At 37.0% G+C, this 23,237-nt stretch overlaps 2 protein-coding genes across 4 annotated transcripts in view; one reads left to right on the forward strand and one right to left on the reverse strand.

Annotated features, from left to right (window-relative positions):
• Positions 1-2,493: 2,493 nt before the first annotated feature.
• On the reverse strand, positions 2,494-21,692 carry TMEM87A (transmembrane protein 87A). Of its 2 annotated transcripts, none has more exons than XM_040557346.1 (18): positions 21,601-21,692; positions 20,532-20,648; positions 18,865-18,918; positions 18,720-18,776; positions 16,983-17,133; positions 16,182-16,243; positions 14,181-14,364; positions 13,148-13,247; positions 12,361-12,454; positions 11,100-11,168; positions 9,999-10,107; positions 8,719-8,777; positions 8,361-8,464; positions 7,938-8,011; positions 6,665-6,726; positions 5,997-6,052; positions 4,670-4,700; positions 2,494-3,737 (listed from the first exon to the last, which is right to left on the reverse strand). In XM_040557346.1, the coding sequence occupies exons 4-18, from the start codon at positions 18,735-18,737 to the stop codon at positions 3,696-3,698; spliced, it is 1,215 nt and encodes a 404-aa protein (XP_040413280.1). In that variant the 5' UTR covers positions 18,738-18,776; positions 18,865-18,918; positions 20,532-20,648; positions 21,601-21,692; the 3' UTR covers positions 2,494-3,695. The 2 variants fall into 2 exon arrangements, with proteins under 2 accessions (XP_040413280.1, XP_040413279.1); XM_040557345.1 differs by lacking the exon at positions 11,100-11,168 and adding an exon at positions 11,737-11,808.
• Positions 11,741-23,237, forward strand: part of GANC (glucosidase alpha, neutral C) — a 38,094-nt gene continuing 26,597 nt past the window's right edge. Inside the window, exons 1-10 of one of the 2 annotated variants that reach the window (XM_040557330.1) lie at positions 11,741-11,808; positions 12,361-12,454; positions 13,148-13,247; positions 14,181-14,364; positions 16,182-16,243; positions 16,983-17,133; positions 18,720-18,776; positions 18,865-18,918; positions 20,532-20,648; positions 21,601-21,698. The gene's annotated coding sequence lies outside the window, so the exon portion shown is untranslated. Of the gene's footprint in view, positions 11,809-12,360; positions 12,455-13,147; positions 13,248-14,180; positions 14,365-16,181; positions 16,244-16,982; positions 17,134-18,719; positions 18,777-18,864; positions 18,919-20,531; positions 20,649-21,599; positions 21,699-23,237 lie in introns of those variants that run through there. The other variant, XM_040557332.1, reaches the window with a different exon arrangement.

A 23,237-nucleotide genomic window follows, 5' to 3' on the forward strand; every position in this document is an offset into this window, starting at 1 on the left:
ATGGCGCTTGAGGGTATGGGGGTTGTTTGGTCTTCTCCTAATAACCTTAAAGCGGGGGAGACTGTAAAGACAAAAATTGACCTGCATAGCCTGAAGAAACCAGATGAGAACAGCAAAGTACCTCCTGTGAGTAACTCTTTCTGGAGGTCCTAAATTTTTCCTCTCTAACACGATGGCATGTGCAAAATGATGTTTTATTCCTGTTAAAAGACTGAAATGCCATTCCAGCTGAATTAATTTAGCCAACAAACCCTTCACAAGGAAATCTTTGCCTCGTCGCTTCCAGAAGAGGCACAGCTGCATTTGTTCTAGTACAACACTCATGACCACTGACTGAGAAGCTAAACTATCAACACCGAACAAAAAAGAAGTACTGAGTTCTCCAAGCATCTTCGCTGACCGACTGCTGTTTGAGAAAACAGGGACTAAAGATGATTTGTGGTGGGAGATGTAAGTACAGGAATAGAAGAGCAAGTGAGGTACTGTTACATCCAGCTTTCCTGCTCAGGGATGAAGCCTAAAGCGTGAAACCATGCTGTCGCATCTTCTTCACCGATAATAGAACTGATACCTCCAAAAGGAAGTACGGCTCAGGCACATGCCTGGTCTCCCTGCCTAAGACTCCTCCAAAAGGGAGAGGAGCATAGCACCATTTAGTGAAAAGAAATGTAAGATTCAGTATCACCAGGTAATAAATTCCTTTGCATGGGAATAGCTGTAATCCATTTCTACGAGAGCACAAATTGTGCATGAGGTATTGGCCGTTTCAGTCTTAAAAGAGCAGCATACTTTTCCATTAGTATATAACATAAAATGACATAGTGATCAGAATGATTAAAAAAATTCCAAACACACACCCCCATGCCTGTTTTATAACGCAAACATACTCTGTCCTACCCTGGGTCTTATGATCTTGACTCACTGTGTGCCTGTCAATCCTGTTGCATTTCTGTGCCACATCATGGGATCTCTTACTGCTTGGTCTCTCCTTTACAGTTTGTAGCAGAAACATCACTATAATAAAAAGCTGGTCAACATCATCATTTTCCTCACTACTACTACTTTTAGTATTCCATGTGGCATGTACATGCTACAACAGTTGTATCAGTAATACCACAGCTAGTCCTCACAAACAAAATCCACACGTAGAACAAAGATTAAAAAAAAATGTCCCTGCATTTGAATTGCTGGCAGTGTGCATTCACAATTGAGAACAGCTTGTTGAAGATTTTTAAGAAATTTGGATACTGACTGCACATGCTGTTTCTATATACTGTTCTAATCACTAAAAACATATGCAGATATCAGACCTAAAACACATTTTCTCCTTCCTGCTCGTTGTTCATCAGGTCTTCAGAATAGTATGTACAGCTTGCTTTAAAGTTACAATATCTGCTTTGAAAGAATGTATATAAATAACCGAACGTAGCTGTAGGCTCAAAGTATCACACCGCTACTGTATTTATTTTGATCTTTAAATTATTAAACTTGGACTAGAATCAGGGAAACCATTTAAATCTTTGTTTTGTTCAGAAACATATGATTTACCCTAGGTTTGCTTTTCAGTAAACAAGCTTAATGGGGAAAAAAAGAGCTATTAGAAAAAACTGCATTATAAATGTAATGCCATAAAGAGTTAAGAAAAAGTGAGGGAGTTTTGTGAAGAGCTTAATACTACTTGTTCTCTCAAGAGTAAGAAACTTGAAGGAAACGATGTAAGCCTTTCTACTCTTTGCCTAGCTTTTATTAAATAGTATATACAAACTTCTTTTGTGCTTCCAATAGAGAACATTTTGCCTTAATTGTCTCAAAAATAAACACCCCAAAACAACAGGACTAAAGAGGAAAAAAACATTAAATAGTTCCATGTTGCTTTATTTCACAAAATTTCTTCTCGCCCAAGGGCATGGAGGCCATCTGGTTTCATCTTTATCAATTATGTATAGCGAATTAGAAGTCGATGTGTTTTCTCATTAAAGATCCACCCCCTTTCGGCCACAGGTAGATGCTGGGGTAAGTACTCCAACAAACCTTGCAGAGGCAGCTGCTATAGGCTCGTTTTTTTCTCTACCCATCTGTTGAGGGTTTGCTGCCTCCACAACACAGCTGACAGAAGACACTATGAACTTGCGCTTCAACTACTCTACTGTAAAGTGCCATATTCCAGCATAAGTTGCTGATGAAGATGAACTAGAGCTAAGCCACCCCTCTTTACAGTAGAATCAAGTACAGGCACACATTCACTTCTGCTGACATAGCTGTGAGTGAAGAACAAGGAAAGCTGACTCCCTAAGCCCTTCCAGCAGTACCCACAGTAGGTAGCCTAGCAGCTCCCTAAAAGTCTAGCTCTGCTGACATGTACTTGGTAATTGTCAGATGTAAAGATTACGAACCCATATTAGAGCTTTTGTCATACAGTCTACATTGGGATTCCAAGCAGAAGTTTTTGCAAGCGAAGCCTCCGCAGCCAAACACAAAATAAAAACAGAAAACTGTCCAAAAGCTCTTTTTCATTTGAAAAGGAGAAAAAAGCAATTGTATAGAACAAAACTCTACAGCATTAACTTAAATACAATGATCTTATCAGAGTACCTCTTGGCCAAAGGGACCAACTGGGACAGGAAGGCCCATCATCAAAACATTTCCAATAGAGGCAATTCTAAATGGACATGAGAAAGTAAAGTATCCCAGCACTGTGTAGTCCCATCAAAGCCTCTTCCAAGTAAGCTAAGTGGTGCAGCAGTGCTTGCACACTCTGGAAAGCAACGCCATCATCTCATAAAAGAGTGCTGACTGGGTGGTGTGAGATGTTACATGTGCAGGGAGGAAGAGTTTTGCTGAAGTCTAGTTAGTATCTGCTTAACATGAATAGTCAAGCACTTGCGGAGCATTGCAGGAGTGCGTTTGGTTTTTCTTTGTTATGTTTTTTTTTTTTTTTTTTTTTTTTTTAATTAAACCATGCAACACATGGAAGGTAGGGGCAAATATTTTTTCCAGGCATCCACCACATTGCCGGCAATGAGGTGTGCCACAACAGCAAGTGTTAGCTCTACACAACTGTTACCTATAGGTCAATGGCATTTTAAAATAGAAAATCTCTTACACAGTGTTATGAATAAAATTGCACTTGATTTTGTTAAAAACTCCTATCCCTGTAACTTTTCCAAATATCTCTTTTCTGACATCGTAATTTTCTTAGTTAACAGGAGCTTCTCTCTAAAACCTTTCATTCACGTTGGACATGCAACATAGAACAGCCTAAGCCCTTACCTACCAGAAGATAGGTCTTTTGTTTCTTCAGTGCTTATTTCCATCTGTTCCCACCCTCCACCAAAAAAGGTAAAGGCAATTTACCTGCAAGTGTCAACTTTAACACTGACATATAAACTCCTCAAGCAGACATTAGGAATTTTAGTTTCACAGATTAAATATTTGAAAAGTTACAGAAGGTGCTGGAATAGTACACATTTAAATTGCTTAAAAATCCAGACTTGCAGCAACTTTGTAATTTCAAAATTTCCAAATGGTTTATCAGTGTCCTTGTGAACTTCTTCCACAGCAAGACGTCCTCGTGACAATAAAGCATCGAACTTCCAACAAGGCTGTGATCAAGAAACAAATCAGCAGGATGCACTTGCTCCACCAAGCAACTTTAAAAGAGGCGTCTCCACTTCCAACAACAAAAGCCTTATCCTTCATTCCATTTTGGACCTTTCAAAGTGTGTAATCATTCTTTCCTGCAAAATAAAAAATCCCAATTCTGTCATTTCCACCAATAGAAATACATTACTCAGAAATCAGGAGGTATGCTATACACATTCACAACAAATGAATGCTCATGTGCACTTTACCACAGGAGTCCAACTTACAGCAGATATACCTCTTCTTTTAGAATGAAAAGTTATACTCTTCCACCCACAAGCTCTTCATCCATAGGATTATAGGCTATAGGTCACATCATTCACGCATGTATTATTCACACGTTCACATCACAATTTCCACTACTGTGGAATTCCTAACTAGCTGATGGCTTGTGCTCTTTGCTTCTGCTCCCCAAACGCAGAATACAGACTCCCCTTTCAAACATTTCATTTCTTCTACATGTATTATACTGCTCTTTAAATTGACTGAAACTGTTACAGTATTTAACAGTATCTTGATGCCAAGAATATCTTTGCAACAAGAAGTTCCAACGGTATTCATTACCCACAATGTTAATCAAAAATTTTCTCCAAGCTATACAGCTCACTTGCTTTTCCACAGCATCATGTCTCCATAAGAATTCAACATAACAAAGAAAGGAGGAGAAACTAAGAGTGGGAAAACCAGAACTATCCCAGTATGAAAAAAAAAAATTGCATAGGTACACAGTCTTCAACAGGAAGGGCTTGTAATCCAGAAAACAATGGTTTCTTTCTGCTGAACTGTGTTCTTCAACATAGGTACAATGATCCCTGAAATCATGAGTACTGCAAGCAGCAAATCTTTACGACTTATTTGTATTCTTACAAGTTGTAACACAGTTATGCGCACTATCCCTCCCCTTGTATTTTACTGCTGCACTGGCAAGATCAGATGCCAGTTCTAATAAGCCAAGTCCTTCACAGCTGACTCATGACTCCTTTGGTATGTCAGAAGACTGTTTTGTACTGAAGATTTGTTTACTGACCTCATCTGAATCCAGAAGAGCTGGAAGCGCGCTGCAAAGGAAACAAAAATTGTTAAGATGGCTAAAGCACCTACTGAGAGCATATGTTGACAACTGTTCTCAGCCTTATCTTCTATCTTAAGCTTTTTAGGGCAAAGGAGAGCAATAACGAAGATAGACCTTTCAATTAAACACACAGAAATTAGAGAAAGACATATAAAAAGAGGAAGAGCCCAAGCAGTATCTTATCAATGACCTCCACAGCTTAAACATTATCTCATCACAGCTTCTAAACTTCTCATTACCTTCTGAACAATTTCAATGTTGCCATGAAATAAGTTGCACACACAGTATCTCACCAGTCTGGCTCCAACTACAAAAGGAGCATACCAAGGAACACCAACTACGAAAGGAAAAAATCTTACACCACACTGAAGACATTTATAATATGGGACCCTGTTGTTGGAAAAATCCTACAAACCACACAAGCTACACTGGTACCATAGCCTTTTCAGCTACAATGACCTCCCACTTATGTACTGGGATCTCATCTCTCCACAACCCTGATCAACACACTTTCAACAACAGAAAGTGAGCCTTCCTAGCTTATACCAGTCTTGTCCTTAAGGAATCCTACCATTCTTAAAAAAAAAAAGTGCTAGACCAGGGAAAACACTTTTAATTGAGAAACTGCACTTTCCTCCACTTGAAGCTTGATTTCTTCTCTTTGACTTCAAGCAGAAGAATTCTACTTGAATCTAGAGTCTTGGCCAAAATTCAGTGTTCAGATTTGTGAACATGAAGCATCTGTCAACTTCTGTTTTGCTATGAAGAATTTAGACAGACACTGACCTTTTTAGGATATAAAAAATAGTATTAAAAGCAGAACAGATATGGACTGCATATACAGCTGATTATATTGCCAGAAGCATAAGAATGACTTAGACATACCAAATAAAGTACAGAGCTAAATGAAATTCCGTGGTTTACATCCAGCAAGATACTTGAATAAATTTTTAGAGCACTGAACAGAAAGAGGGGGTTCGTTTGTCCTTTGTTTTCTAGATTTATTTTCCTTATCTTTAGTGAAGCGCAAACAAATCAGTCTGTGGCTCCACAGTCAGAGAGGGTGTTCCTTAAGTCAGCATGTGTTCAAGTGGCAGGAACCGTAAGTCTGAGAGACTGCATAAAGCCAGGTGGAAGCATGCTAAAAGTCACAAGGCCAAATCCAGGCTGAACTCAGTATCTGTTCATATAAGTGCAGCATGCAAGTTATAAGAACACAAAATATATTAGAATGCCCTATGTCTGAGGAACCCACTTTTATTGTGACTACAAAAATACTCACACATCAGTCACCGAAGAAGGAACATTCTCTTCTACCCATTTCAGGTCATCCTCCTGCTACAAGTGCAGAAATTAAATGGAAAACAGAAGTCAGTTTTCCCGAAATGCTGTCAGATACAAGCCTTTTTCTTCTCAGCCTACTTGACAAAAAACCTTCAAATTGATTTCTGAATTACAGAAAAAGTATTCCAATAGGAAAAAAACTAACTTGCTAACAATTTAGATTATCGATTCTGTAATACTCTAATAGCTACTAGGCAAAGCAGGCCCTCATAACATCATTTACAATAATACACACACCACCCCATTTGAATAACTGGTCAAAAAATCTCAAAATTAGAAGACAGTTTATTTAAAATATGGTTCAGCCTCCCTGTAAGCCTGACAAACTTGTTAAAACATATTATTCATTATCAGACTACAGTATTTCAAAGTTTTATGTATATTGCATTGTGCAAGCATTCCTGAAGAACAGACTGCATTCTAAAGTCTATAATGGCATTAATAGGAAGTTACATGAAAAGCCTTTACAAAACTTCTGAAAAGCAAGTAAACACACATGATACTTAGACTCACTTCCACTCTAGAGCAAACCAGGAAACTCATTTATAGGCTGAAAACTTTGCATGTTGTGAGCTACGTTCCTCTGGGTGGTAAGGACATACTTACAGCTTTGTTTGCTTTCACATTCCCATTTGGTTCTTGCTTTGTACTTCTCATTTTCATTCCTTCTGTAGACAAAAGGAGGAAAAAAAAGACTGTGGTAACTAAACTCTGATTGCTCAGAGACTGTAAGTGAAAGTGTTGAGTGCTCATCTAATCCAAAGATTAAGAAAAACAAGTTACTCATTAAGACAATACTTTTTCCCCATTTGAAAGGCTTGTGATACTTTGAGAGGTGGAATACTTACTTGTCCTGAATTTTGCAATTTTACCTAGAAAATATCAATTTATACTCTTTCTCTCTAGACTAGACATAAAAAGCATAAAGCTCAAAGACACAGCTGCTCAGAGAAGCTGTGTCATCTTCCTCCTTGGAAATACTTCTGCAGCCATCTGGACATAGATGGTCCTGGGCAAGCTGCTCCAGGTGACTCTCCAGAGATACTCCAGAGCTCTCCAGAGGTACTTTCCAACCTCAGCCATTCCGTGATATATGCAACTCCCCAAATTTATTTTAGCTCCTGACTGCTGACCAGCCTTGTTTAAGAGCTGAGAAGCAACACGCATCTCCCAGCCTGGCCAACAGCCAATACAGCTGATTTAATACAGCTGATTTGGCAAACACATTTAGGAGATAACACACACTTCTCAGCTCCTAAGTAAATCAAACAGCACTGATATATCCCAGCAGAACTAATTTCAGGACAGACAGCAGCAGTGAGTATATATCACCCTACCCTTTTTAAAAAATGGTTTTGTTTCAAGGACAACAGATGTAGTAGGGAGATGGGAGGCAGAGAAGGTTATTATAGTAGGAGGAGATGAATGGACAGAAAGGTGCCCCCTTGTGTTACAAAGCAGGACTGCTTCAAGGCCCATCTGTATGTTTACATTTGTGCAGAATTCAGAGAAAATGTAATATATATATATGGTTCTTTAAACTAAATTTTAAGAAGAGGAACTGCATGAGCCCACTGTCTAGCAAAAGTATGAGACCTTTGTCATCCTAACTGGATCCAAACATATGGCTTTTTTTTTTTGAAGTAGATATAGTAAAACAACCGTAACAGCAGCATCTTCAGTGTCATCTGAAAACCCCAGGATTAAACATTTAATGTAAACGTTGAACAAAGCCAATATTCCTCTGCAACTGCATAAACAAATTGCAACAGGCAAGCATGTACTCCACGTTTACAGCAGTAATGAACTTTCTGCTGAAATAAAGAACACCTCCCCAGGTGTCTCCAACACAAAACGTGGAAAGAAATCTTGCTCTTACCAAAGCTTTCCTTCAACATTGGCTCTTTCTGCTCATCATCATCCTCTTCTTCAGACAGCGGTGAGAAAGCAAACCTTTAGGAGGGAAGGAAAGCTATCTTAGAAGAACACATTTCACCACCTAAGAGAGTCATTACCCTGACATTCACATCACTTAACTATTCTGTGTAGCATATTGTTTTGAAGACCTATGCTCAGCTACATACGAGTTCAAGCAACTTCTTTTCAACTAAGGTCACCACCAAGTACAGATTGAATTTTATCTATGAGACTTCTTCCACCTACTTTTCTCAGGCCCTACATATACTGCTTGGTATCCTATGCACCAATGTACTGCAACTAAAGTCATCCCTGAGGACTTCTTTGGATAAACAAGGATTCCAGCAAAAAATACATTTTTTCAAACAGTTTAGAAAATCTGAACCTTTGGTTGTTAGCAGATGGTCTCCACAGAATCATGATGACAAAAAGGATCATTGAAAACAATAAGCGCCAGATAGCATCATCCACCCACAGCTCCTGCCAGTCCTGTCAAGGAAAATGGCAACACAAACAGAAAAACTTGAAAAGAGACTCCACATCCTAAGCTCTTTCCAAGGATGAATTATAGACATCTGACAAAGAGGCTTGCTTCCTTTAACCATATTTTACCATACGGTATACTACTCTAGACATAATCCACAGAAAAATCTGTTCCAGAATCCCCAATCTCACCTCTTACACTGCCAAATTTAAACTTATCAAGAGGCACCAACCACAGAAAGTATTCAGTATAAGCTCACCGACTGACAGTCCACCAGCCTGAACTTCATGGTGGTCCAGATGATAAATACAATGGATGCTGCAAGATTAAAAACAAACAAGCTACTTAGTACTACTACAAAGTACGTTAGTGTTTGTATACTATTAACAGCATTGTGTTTCTCAAACAAAGGGTGAAGACTTCAATAGTGAAATTCTTGGAAACTAATTCATTAGTTTTGGAAAACATGAGATTGCCTTATTGCACTGACCATATAAAGACGTTTAGGCACAGCCAAGAGTATTTTTTACTGGTTTGACAAACCAGAGACAAAAGGCATAAGTCAAACAGGAAGTATTTTAACCAAACTCCTCACCCCTATTTACTGTTCTTATATTCCTTTCATCTACTTTTCAAACCATGGTTTCATTATTGGTTGACAAACAAAAGCTATCTTGAAATAACTGAACATTTGATATACCTGAATGTCTAGGCATTCAGATCTTGACACATAAGAGTCTCAGTACACAAACTAAGCTCTCACCGCAGTTTTAAAAGGCAAGACTTCCCTCCACTGGAGAATTCTATGATGACTAAGAACCAAATGCTATAAGGAATTTAATCAGAGCTTTCAATGAAATGAATGATTCTGCTTTTTTGTTTAAAGTTAAAAAAAAAAAAAAAAAGATAAAATACAGTGGTTAGAAGCTTTCTGCCAATCATATAGATGGCACTACCAAATAGATGAGAGAAGCAAAGCAGCACTGAGATTTATTCTTGGAGTTCAGTTTATCACTCCTGTCAAGAGACTCTGAATCTCTATTAGTCTGTCAGAAAACAGGCAGGACATTATGTTACGATATGAAGAATACAGTTTTTCCAAGAGTCACCCTGGTCTTCATCTAAGGAGGAAGAACCACCAAAAATGATCTCAGTAAAGCATAGCCAGGAGACACCTTAAAGTTCCGTATTACACAGTGATACTGTGATTTTGGTACAAACTACCACTGGGATGTTAACAACACAGGATAAAACTGCCAGGTGCAAAAGATTATTAAGAGGAACAAAAGCACTCCATTACAAGAGCTCCACAGAAGTACCAATCTAATCAATTTCCTGACTAATAATCAACTACCTCTGAAGTATCAATGTAACACTTGACAGAGACCCACAATTAGAAATGGCTCAAGTGTTATTTCTAACATTTTCATTGCATTTACAGAAAAGTCACTTAACTGAAAAATCTGCTTTAGTGAGCAAATCAAGCTATGTAAGGAAAGAGCAAGCGCTCTTACATGATTCTTGTAATTTTCTGCTTACCTGCTACTGCCAGGATGAGTGTGTTGGTGAAGTGCCGATACAAAGAGAGTTTCACAACATTCCTTCGAAGTTTTAGCAGTTTCATTGTTTGAGTCAAGCTGATGAATATGTATGGAAAGTCAAGGAAAGCCTCTGAGGGGAAAAGCTGCCCACAGACTTAGGAGAACATTGGTCTTAGGAACAACAGCCCCCCCCACCCATTAACACAGCCCTCTAAAATATAGACCAGACTCACAGTAGAAGAGGTCATCCTGTGGCAGTGATGCCAAACAGATGGATCTATCCCTGTCGTGCAATTTAGTTATTTAAACCTAAAACTTTTGTCACACCAATGTGCTATCCAAACAGCTACTTTGGACTACAGTCCATTCCTCCACAAGAGGCATCAGATGTACTTTTGATAAATGAAAAAAAAAAATCAAGGCAACAAAACAAGTTCTTAGGGGAAGGCACAGTGGTAAGAGAAACATGGGGCTGTCATAACTGGGCAGCAAGCTATTTGTGTTTTAAATAGTTCTGCAATTGACTTTAGCTAAAAACACTTTATGAGGAGGTTTTGCTATGCGTTGCTTTGAAGTCAGCATTTTTATAGCAGTTGCTCAAATTACAATATTATGGGTGCTTGGATGCAATAAATCAAGACCATGAAGAGTTAACTCCACCCCATGTTGTCACCTAACTACTTCAAGATTTATGCTGAAAATTTACCTGAAAGTCACAAGAATTTCAGGTTTGGTGTTGCTAAGAAGCCTTTTGTCAAAAACAAGCAGTCTTCTCCTAAGGTTATTACTGTTGTACTGTTAAAGTGTCACATTAGAACAAATTAATTTGATTCTTTAATACACAGAGACTGATAATTGACTTAACTAGCTTATGTTTAGGTAGCCAGTAGATGTGTTAGAACAGCTCTTGGTTTCCTTTGCACTGGCTGAAGCAAAGGCTTACCTGAACACTCAGTTACGGAGTTCCTATTAACTTTACTAGAAGGAACATATGCTTGAAGCTCATTTAAAAAAGAAAAAAAAAGTTCAGCCAAAACAACTCCCCGAAAAATAAATTTGAAAGAAAACACACCACACCAAGTAAAATAGTGAAGGATATCCACCAGCACAGGGCAGTATCTAGGAAAGCCAGGGGAATAAAAGCCAAGGAGGCAAGATCATTCTGGGCCTGGAGACAAAGAAAGAGCCAGTAAGAACAAACCAAAAAGGAAACAAGGCAGAGAAGAAACGAGGAGGAGTGTCAGACTATTTTATAAGAAACCACAAATAGCGCACCACAATGCTTCCGAGTTTCACTACAGAAATAGAGGGTTTGAAACAAGTGTTCAACCCAATGCACAGAGGGGTTTAAAAAGAACAAAAGCAGACTATAGCACAGTCAGTTCCAAATTCTCCACCAACAAGGCAAGAACTAGTTTCCAGATTAAGTTAATTTAGCACTGTTAAAAAGAGATGATTGCTGTGATACGGTCTGGCCACTTCCGTTACAGAAAATCAGCAATCAGCTTGTTAGAAATGTAGTAATGAACTCTTCTACACCATCCACAGAAGAACTACATGCTCCACCAGTATCCATGGGTTTTACTGAAAGTGGCAGAAATTGCCTTTGTGTATCCATCAAAAACTAATGAAGTTCCAAATGACAAAATCAAACTACTTTTCACTGCTTTTAAAGTGTTAGACATAAATAATTCTGTAAGTAAGTTTTTAACACTCTGGAGTTTATGAAAGGATATCCACAAAACAATACAGGCATCAATCAAGGACAGGGCCAAGTTTGCTATCAGAGCCACAGTGTCATAGAAAAACTGAAAAAGTACCAAATATATGCCATGTTAAATACCTTGTCCCAAGATATCAAAAAAACAAACAACAGAAATTCACACCCTGAGATGCACTTACAGATTCAAACATGTATCAGCACCACTCACATGCACTTCCCCAGGTCCAGCCTCAAAAACGGTAGTTTTTTTGTTTGGTTGTTGGAGTTCTTTTGTTGTGTGGTTTGTTTTGGGTTGTGTGTTTTTGTTTGTTTTGATATAAAAAAAACTCATGGCCGAGTGAATTAAGCTGTACATTTAGGTCTGGATCTAACTCTATACCCCAAGATCCCTATCTAAACTGAATGAAACCTGGCTAATCACAAAGTTCTGAAAATAATTTCAAAATTCACAAAATTATATGCTGATGCATAGAAAAGATAATCTTAAAACTGGTAATCCCACTAATCCTCATCTACAGTCTGAGTTTAACCACTTCACTCTCTGTTCCCTTCTTTCAGCATAGCCCGGGACTCTTCATTGGTATATAAGACAGTAGCATGTGTAGCATACAAAAAAAATAAAGCAGTAATTACTGACCCCTGTGACTCTAAGAACACCTTCCATGCCAGAAAATAACAGATAAAGGGCTCCAGCCATAACTACTTTATGAAGAGTAACTCCAAGGCGAGGCCTGTAGGAAAACAAAGTTTATATTAAGTGTGGAAGAAGAACAAAGTCATATCAGCTTGAGTCTAGTGTAAGGCAAGAAGCACATAAGGCAATACTAGATAACTCAAATATTTTTATTACGGTGCTATAAGCTTATGACATGGCTAAGGAAGAGATTGGTAACAGTTAACCTATTTGGCTTTTTATTACCATTTCAAGAAGCCCCAGGCCATATCTTCTTCCCCAGTTCCCCCAACATACCTCCACTTGCTGGAAGTTCCCAATGCCACATGAGATGTTATTTTACCACTTGATACAAGATGAGGGCAGACAGATGAACAGCTTATCTTGTCAGCAGAACTCTCCTACAGCAGATCCTTATTACCAATTCATGACCTCCTCTATTTCTAGAAGCTCTTCCTTGCCCAAAAGGGGCATAAAAAGCTCCCACTCCAGTCAGTGAAATATCTCAGTAGTGAGACAAACCTACTCAACAGTGGTAAAGGCAAGAGGAGGCAAGGAAGAGCAATTACTACATCAAACTATGTCTACGTTGGTCAGGACATCTAGAGCTTTACAGCACTTATCTAAAGCACTTAACTTCTAACTAGCTAAGTACAGGGAGATGAATACTACCCTAAGTCATTAAAGAACAGCATTGAAAAGACTTGAATACAATACAACCACACTCCACACCTCTAACAGCATTACTCACTTGACTATTCCATATCCCAGGCTGACTATAATGACCAGAGTTCGAGCCAGTGACCGTTTCACAGCGGAAAGCAGTTCTGCCAGTATTAGTGCTCCTTGTACTACCAAAAGCAAAGAGAATGAAGCTAGGTTATTAAAAATATAACTTAAGTTTTATTGAATACTGCATATGATTGTAGCATGAGAGCAGACATGATAATTTTCAGGAAGTAGGCTGTTAAAATTTAAATTTAAAGTCCTTTTATTTCCCACATCCAGAGCAAGCTTTCAGAAAACACAGGTCTCTTATTGTTAAAAAGGAACAAACAACACACACAAAAAAAAAAAAACAGCACACTAGTGAAAAATCAAGTCCAAAGAAAGAGAAGACCAAGTGATCCATAAAATGTTTATCCACAAGATCAATCTGGATGATCTTTCAAGCAAGTACACCATGAAAACCCTCTGCACTGTGGGTGTGACTAATAAACAAAGTCATAATGAAGTTTTACTTAACTTCATTTGCATGCATCCATGCTAAAAACTCAAAAATAGTATCTCAAGGGTGGTTTTTTTCAGTTTTTTTTGAGACTGATTTGCTTAAGATGAAGTATCAGGCTGTTGGATGAAAAATCAAAGTTTATCTGCAATACTGTCATAATGAACAAGGAATTTCAAAGTTTCTCTCCAAGGCTAACACCAATTATAAAAAATGAATTACAATGAATTACACTTAGAAAATCCTGTTTTAAACCTCAAGCATTACAGTGAATACTTTCAAGAATCTAGCATTCTATATTCCTGAGATACTACATTCAGAAGTCAGAGCAGTCACAGAATTTTAATTTTAGAAGCGCACACGTTGTCAAGAGATCATAAAAAGCATCGTATATTAAAAAAGAGTGAAGGAACTCTGTTCCCTGTTCTTTGTTTTGAAGCAATCCTCAAGTAATCACATACTTGCAATGCATTTGTCACCTCAATTCAGTATATGTTAGTATAAGGCTTTAGTGCTATGCTCATCAATGAGATTGCAAGCTGCAATTTTTACCTACCAGATTCCCCCGTGTAGCGGATATTCTGGAACTCTGCATAGAAGACTGCTTTCTCAAGCATGCCCAGGAAGATAACCGCACCAATCCAGAACTGGATCCTCAGGAGATCCCGCCAGTAACACGCTGACCACGCAAGCCATAGAACCCCGAAGAATACGTACACAATACACATCACCATGAAAAACTATTACACAAAGAGAAGAAAAAAATAGGACCCTTAGACCAAAAAAGAGAAATACAGATGTAAGATAACTCTACTTTCTCCCTAAGAATATCACCTTTTAAAGGTTTGGAACACATTGCTTCATTGTCTTCTCTAGATTCTATTACAGTGACAATCTAGTTTCTTACTGACAACAAAGATTCAGAGAAACTGAATTTCTGAACAGTTTCTCTTGAACAGCCATCTGCCAATCTATTCACAGGCAATGTTTAAAGATGGTATCACATGCTACTCGCTTAAAAAAAAAAAAACTCAGATAAGAGTTTTGTCAAGAGATCAAGTACCAAAAACTCTGCCCCTTCTCATACGTTATTCTTTATATTACTAACTTCCTTGTACACTTACAATACTCTGCAAATGAACTTACAAGTCCCCTTTACACACCATTCCACAGACCAGAGATAAACAACTGATGGCTGTAACTCCTCTGTGCAAATAATTTGACAGCTCTCAAAAGCTAATTTTTAGCCAACTCAGTTTTTGACCAAGCTTTCCTTGGTCAGTCAAAAATCTGGAATTGAAAAAAGAAAGCCCCAAATCCATTTGAACGTTATCATCTTGTGATTTTTCCCGTCTAGCATTATCTGCTTCAGATGAACTTTCATAGTATATCTCCTGTGCTGAACAATCAGCTTGACAACACTACTCAGTGCTGAGTTTGTAAGTCACAGCAGCATGCCAGGGCAAGTTAAGTTATCAGAAAGCGCAATAAACTTGATAAAGAAGAGGGATAAGAAGGAGAGAAAGATGTGAAAGGAATAGCAGGAACTAATTAGCCGAAGTATAGGACAGTGATAATCAAGGACTCTCCTCTTGTAGAGGGTAGTCTTTTTTTGTTTGTTTGTTTTGTTGGTTGGTTGTTTTAAATCAAGCAAGCACTAAAGTTGGCTGCAAGATCCTCTGAAACCTTCACAAACTGAAAACATCTCCCTTCGGAGAACAGCTTACTAATCCTTAATGCGTTTTCATGCCAGAGTGATCCATGCAGTTCACATGTTAGGGATCTAGACATGTCAGTTCACATTCAGACATTCTGTTACAGAAATATGTAGACAGAAACCTTTTTCTAGACTTGACACACAGGAATATTCATACCAGTGAATTATTTGGCAATAGAACTGCTGAAGCTTTCATTTCTGCAGCAAGTAAAACATCTAGTTCAAAAACGCAATGAAGCTCTCCTCTTTGAAGGCTACTCTTGCCAATACAGTCAGCCTACAGTTCTTACTTGTTACTGATCCCCAGCTAAAGTCTGTCTACACTAGATAAGTTCTTTCATTTTCTTAGCCTCCTCAAAAGAAGCAATTAATGATCAAGTCAACAATCCCTCTGAAGGGGAATTAGCTCTTTGTAGTTCAATTATGCTTTCATTGTCAGGCAGTATTGAGGACTTTCTCATGGCATGGAAGACAGCTCGTGGAGGAGAGAGATGAGGCTACAGAAGAATAAAGCAATGACAAAGGAAAGGGTAGCTGTAAGCAAAGACATAAAAGAGCAACTTTTCTAAGATATGAGCTAAGGAGAAAAACAAACATCAGTAAGACTGCTCAGTTTAGAGTTAATGGTACTGCTACCTTCTGGAACGACAAATTGATCGGCATCAAGTCAAATACCTGCAATTTGCATGTTTTCTCTATCCTATATGCAATACAAAAAACCCTCTGCTAAAATTCGTTCTTCTAAGCTACAGGCTTTGTATCCTGAAGTATGGAAGGAGAGTATTTGAGATTTACATCCACTGACAGCTTTATAGGTCAAAGAAAAGCTGTTTTACTTACAATCATCAGAGGATAGTCTGCAAGTGATAGATACTCATATGGCCCCTTCAGTTCTACTGTCACTGTCAAAAGACAACACAATAACCAATTCAAACAAGAAGCAAAAACAGGAAGCCAGGATAAAGTACTGAAATGATTTTTACTCAAGCGTAAAGAAATTCCAAATCTTCACATGGAGCAAGCTTTTAAATTTAAGTTAACTTTCTTTGATTAAAGTGCAAGATTCATAGCACACTCAGTTGATTATATTAAAGCCATTTAATATGCACCATTACCACGTAACTTATGGTAGCACTTAAGTGAAAGTACTTTGTGCTGGAGATTTCTGCATAACAGTGAAGTTATAAAACACACAAGTTCCAACTTTTTATAAAAATTTTAAAACTTCTCTAGAATTTGGATATGTTACCAATACAGTTAAATATACTATAATAAAGATCATTGTTGTCACTTTGAAATTATATATTCTAAACTATTTAAGCTCTTTAATGTAAGTCACTGTGTTGGTCTGGACATCTTTTAAATACCAAACCTCAAAATTGAACTACTCAGGATTCTTCCCCACTTCCATCATTACACTGACAGACTAACAGCTTTAGAATCTTCAAAACACTAGCAATTTTCTTAAGATGAGAAGAGTTGTGGTAGGTACTATTTACGGCTACGTAAAGTAAAAGATAGTATCTTATAAAAAAGAACTGAATAGTATATGCTAAGAAGTACCTTAGAATACAGGCAGAATGGTATACGTCAAAAACTGCAATATCTATTTTTAACTTACTGTATAAATAGCTATCTTACTTGTGAAGAGCTTCTCTTTGACATTTGAGGAAGGTGTCGTTTTCTCTGTTCTTTTAACTTTAGTAGTAGAATCTTTTGTAGATATAACTCCAATTTGTACAATAAATATATATGGCCCATCTCGCCAAGTTTTAATAACAGCATTCATTGCCTGAAAATAAAATGTCTATATGTAGATAGCACAGCAAAAAAGGAACAAACGAAGATGACAAAAGCATGCTCTCCATAAGTGAGTGATATTTTCCATGTAAAAATATTAAATTCAACTCTTCCCAGGCCTAAAACTTCTTAAATAATTATATGCAATTTCTGAATGTACTTGTGAGACATAATACTGTGAAAGTCAGTCTGACACTATTTTAATCCAAAAGAATCACGAAAAGGCAAGAGGTGATCGGGGCTTATTTACCAATTGAATACTGCCTTATTGCAAGAGTCATTTCGAAGGTACTGTAATAGGGTCAAATAATTCAGCAAAGTGTCTGAGTCCTTGTTTTCAGTCTAGGAATATTAGGACTGTTAGAGATAATTACTTGCTTCATGAAAATAAGCGTTGGAATAAGGACAACTACACACAACTTGGTTTTCTGCTGAAGACTAAATTTTCTAGTGTAAGATAAAAGAGGTAGTTGAAGAGAAGTAAAAAAAATTCCATATTAGTCATTTCCTGTGGAAACTACTACTGCATCTGCAACAGCTCTCATACCTGTAAGATTCAAATCCTACTAGTAAACTAAGAATGAGAAAGCTGCCCAGACTAAATATTTGCACCATAAAACAAATACAAATTAAGGGATTTCTTTTGTGCTCCAGTACCCAAAACCATTAGTTCCACAATTGAGGAAGATCCACTCACCTCAAAAACTGCAATAATATCAGAAGTTAAGGTTAAAACTAAGACTACCTAGACATACATTGTTTACACGACCTTTGTAGAATTAGCACACGACTTTTCATAATGGCCTCTCCAAGAGAATGTCACTATTAAAACCATGCATTTCTACTACAAATCTTCCTGCCTACAAGACCTAAAGCAAACAGCATTTTATGCATCAAAAAAGTTTATGCTAATATTGACTGAAGTTAAAATGTTTAGTTAAAAAGTTAAGCTTTGATGAAAACATATTTTTGTACACTACTTTTGCCTTTAAACATCTCTTGCTGCATTGATTCCTTATTACTACAGTCACGCAAGTCTACATTTTAGCTTTAAGTTAAATGGCCCTGTTAGTACAAATGGAGTTAAGCACATTTTCTTTGTTGGCATCCAGGAAATGCAGTGTGAAGTTGATAATTGTTCCTGGCTAAGGCTCGAACAGAATACATAACATAAATGCTAACAGATTTGAAACATCAAAAGAAATCATTCAACTTGCTAGGTACAATATTTTAAAAGATTGACTAGGCCAAGATGAAAACAAACGTAACCCCTAAATATTAGGGACCATTAGTGATCACTTAGATCATATCACTGATTACTTATCTTCAAGCTAATATATTTTGCATACTTTAAATTACCTTTTTTGGTAAGAATTTTATTTTTTGATTTATACCATTAGTTTGAATGGTTTGCGTTATTTCACACACACACACCCAAATAAACAAAAAAAACCACACCACACCAAACACATACAACTTCACTATCCCTGTAAACACTAGTAGTTTTTTTAAGAATAAGAAATATAAAAATAAAAAGACTACTGGATTCTAAATTACATTTAAATTCAATATACATACAGTTTTATCTGCCACCATTGTGTGATTTGCTGCGCTCTCCTTCTTATCTTTTACACCCTTAGAGAAAAAACAGAAAATGGATAAATCAGTAGGTCAAAATTCTCTTTCACTCCTACACTCATTCATTAGAAAGAAAAAAAAATACCTCTTGTTTCTCAGGTGAGAGAGGCTCTGGATGAACAAATTCTTTATAGAAAATCTGGTATATCAAAAAAAAAAAATAAGTACATTATTTCTAGGCATTATAGTTTAATATGGCATTACTTTACCACAGCAGTAAACTTGAGTTTAAGGAAGGATTATCAGAAGAGCAGTATTGGAGAACCTTCATTTCTTTAAATCAAAGAACTATCCATTTGTGGAAGGAATCCTGACTACTTAGACAAATATTGTCATTTGAGAGAGTTTTTTCCCCCCCCCCCTCAGACAACAGGTCTCTATTTTTAGAAGTAGACTCACAGACATGACAGCAGTGAAATTAATTTCATTTTCCAAATAAGAATCTGTTGACTATCTCCATCACTAGGTAAAATCTATACAGACAGAAACAAAATCTGAAGATTTCTGCCTCATTCTATAGAAAAAAAAAAGTCCCTAGACAAGTGGGTGCTTATTAGGGATCCAGATTCTGCCAGCTCTCCTGAACTTGAGATTTAATGACCGAAATCTCCTGACTTGAATCTAATGAAATTGCTATACCACAAGAAACAAAGCTGAACAACCAAAAGGAGATGTTCATGTCAAACTTCAGAAATGAATACCTGGGAAGAATAACTTGTGTTAAATTTCAGCAGACTTCAAAAAGGAATTGGAGGAAAATCACTTAAAAAAAACCCAGCTTCATCAACTTGAACATTTAATTAAGAAGATGCCTCAGTTCACATTACACAGATAAGCCCTCAAGAGCTTTTCTATAAAACCACAGAAAAAACAGAACTGACATTTCTTGTATTACTAAACACAAAAAGCAAGCAGCATACAGATTTAAAAAAAAAACATCTTTCAAGCCATCTTCACATATAAAATGAGTTAGAGGCTTGCAAGAGACATCATTAAAACCCTTTTCAAGTCACGTTTAGGCACGCATTTTTCTTTAAGAAAAATGCTTGACTCAATACTTAGACAATTCCCAGTACTCATTATCCACACCCCTTTACCTAAAGCAGGAGTAGTTCAATAAAGGGACAATTCTGTCCACTTTACCTTGAATCCTTAAGTAGACCATAAAAGACAGAGCATTACATTGACACTGTCATTAGTATGACTGCACGGCTTCCCCTTGTGATATACAGCTTCCATGGAGGCTATGTTTGCATGTTACTTCACTATGTTATGTCACACTTACTTTGTTTCTTCCATTTGATTTATTTCAACTTCTTTTTGCACTATGTATTTTTCATTTTTAACCTATTATCAGTGTTAAGTAGCCTATTTTACAACACACTTATTTCTATTATTATAAATGATCATTATCTAAGCAATAGTCCCAGTCCTTTAATGACCTAACTTCAGTAGGAGATTCACTCTGTAGCCAGAGACACACACTTCTCTTCTAGCAGCAGACTTCTGTAAGGCAATTCTTAGTGTTAAGTGAAATAGGAATGTAGAACACAGAACCACAAATGGAAAGAAGCACGGGCTTTAAAGCACAGGGCTTTTTCTCTGACAAAAGAGAAACAGGCAAAAATTAAGTACCTCCCAACCTTACGAAATCCTCACATAAGCTACTAATGCACTTAACAGGAACTATCATCTTCTCTGTATTATTGTACAAGAGACCAGAGTGGAATAAGATTTCTGGGAATAAGATACCTGGGGCCTGAAGAGCTCCGAGCAATTTGGAAAGAGTAGAGAAGCTGTGGCATAGTATCCTGACCAACCCGGATGTTCTTCAGATGTAGTCCCAAAATAGTACTCTGCCTGTTCTTCCTGCCAAACACAGAATAGAATTTACATTGGCATCCATTATATCAAATGTTTCATATGAGTAGGCAGCTGCAAGACATGGGAAGTGCCAATCTTCCCCCTGCATATACTCTTGAGCAGAATTTATTAGGATAAAAACCATCATGCCCACGCATGACTATTCTTCCTCCTTTTTTTTTGTTTTTATGTATATATATATGTATTATATTCATATATGTATTATTTGTGTATATATTATTCATATATATATATATATATATATATACACATACATATACACACACAACACACACACGATTTAAATATTAATACCCAACTGAAAAAAAAATAAATCTCAGTACTCCTTCATGGGAGGTGCAGCAGCCAGTATAAACTCAAGTCTATATGAACAAACTCCAAGTCATTCTACTAAAGGTCTCAGTACTGTGACCGGCTAGTAGTTAACAACTGTCACAGTTAATATTTTAAATAAACAAGAAAAATGTATTACAAACAGTATAGTTGTGTTCTACCACATTTGAGAGGCATTATACACATTGAAAGACACATTTTGTTTAAGTCAAAAATACTTATAATATGCATGCAGGAAAGTATAGAATTAAGACTAAAGCATCTTATTTTTTTCGTATTTGCTGTAATTAATGTTCTCATCTAACAGATAAACTCACCCACTTCATTTTAGAGTTGATGTACTTATTTCAAATTATGGTTTTAGAATAATTCTGACAATGCTTCTACCTTACTCAAAACCCAAAAAATGTCAGTAATTCCAGACAGCTGTAGATCAGTTCTTCTCCATCACCTTCCCACTGATACAGAAATTTCTTACCTTTTCAGTGGAAGAGCATCTCTTTTAGACCCACCGAACAAAGATGATGCAAGTGAGAAATATCCAATCCTCTCACCCCCAGAACTGCTAAAAATCATAGCCCATGTTTTTCCACACAATTCTTACCCCAAAGTTGAAGACTTCATTGTAGCAATCAGAGTATCTTAAGTACCAAGTAAAGTTGTAACCTTGGGAGGGATCACAAGCCTTCTCATCCCCTTCAACTAAAAAGATAGGAACATGTAAGACCACCTTTCCATGTCATTCTTCTCCTTCCATTCTGTGCCAAACTACTGTAATTAAGTTTAAATGCAAGAAGTAAAACAATAGAAAAACATTATCCTCAAATAATCCACTAGTGTTCAGTGGAAAAAAAAAGCATATGGAAAACAGAATTTGACTGCAACATCACATTAACTTCATTAAAGAGCTGAAGATCATTTGGAATTATTTTTTTCTTGAGACAACCAGGGATATCCCAGCAACTGCAAACACCAAACAAGATGACAGGGACTCCCAGTGATCACAATATACAACATTATTTCCCTTTCCAATATATTTGGGGGACATAGCAGGTGTCTAAAGCTAAGAACAAGTTAATACTCAAGGTGATTTGCACAGAACTGAAATACACCAATATTTGAATAATACTTAAACAAACTGATAACACCACCAAGACAGTAGAAGGAAACGTAAAGTTTTGCAAGTCAACATCCACCCCCCACTCCCAAAAGACAAACAATCCATCCATAAATTAGCTCACTGTCAAAGCTGCAATGCTACCTAAAACCACAGGTAACGCAACTTTTGCCATTTTGATATCAGACGAATAGGCATGGAAGATGAAACACAAGATTTCACCTACTTATGAAAGATTTTGTCATGATATTTGTTTCAGATCTCATACCAAAATTAAAGTCTGATGAAGAAAATTTGATGTTGAGAAGGTAAACTTCACACGTAAACAAAATGAGCAGTGATTATTCAGTCTTGGAAGAGCCATTTAATGATTGTATTTCAGTTTCACCAGTCAACAGATGGCAAAAGAAAAATCAATGAGTTGACAGTATGTTTCTAGTGCTAATAAATTCCCACAACTTCACAGTGAAGGTTTATCTCAGTCTACACCCCCACAAGTTGTTACATGTGGAGGACTTTAATGAACATTTCCCTATTGACCAAAGAAGAGAAAAAATATCCAACTAGTTGGAAGACCCTGCCAAAGAGCAGGAATTGACTTTAAGCCATATGACTTCAAACCTAAGGAACTGTAGCCCTACGTATAGAGCTACAAACAACTGGATCCCCAACACCAAAGATTTAAAAAAAAAAAAAGAATGCAATCACTGAAAAATCTAACAGTTTCCTTATGACCCTTCTGGTATACATGCAAATAAGACATACGTTTTCCACATAGCCCTAGATACTGCATATGGCAAAACAATGAAACTAAGAGGCAACATAAACACTATAATAACGTGGGTTGATAGCAAATTCTTTGGTGACAAGGCTGTTCTGATAAAATTGATCAAGTGAGGAATAACCCAGAACAGTGCAATAAAGAAACAGTGTTATTTTAAAAAATATTTTTAATCACATTTTTACCTATTAAAAATAGATAGGATTATTGAAGCTCTATATTCAGCAAGCAGCAACAACAACTAAAGGCAAATCAGGCCACAAACAGAATAACGCACCAATCTAGGCAATCACCACAGAAATGTTGAGAAGAAAGCACTCTAAGAAACACAGAGAAAGCACCC

The sequence above is a fragment of the Cygnus olor genome, chromosome 5 (genome assembly GCF_009769625.2).
Source record: "Cygnus olor isolate bCygOlo1 chromosome 5, bCygOlo1.pri.v2, whole genome shotgun sequence".
In the NCBI taxonomy this organism is placed as follows: domain Eukaryota; kingdom Metazoa; phylum Chordata; class Aves; order Anseriformes; family Anatidae; genus Cygnus; species Cygnus olor.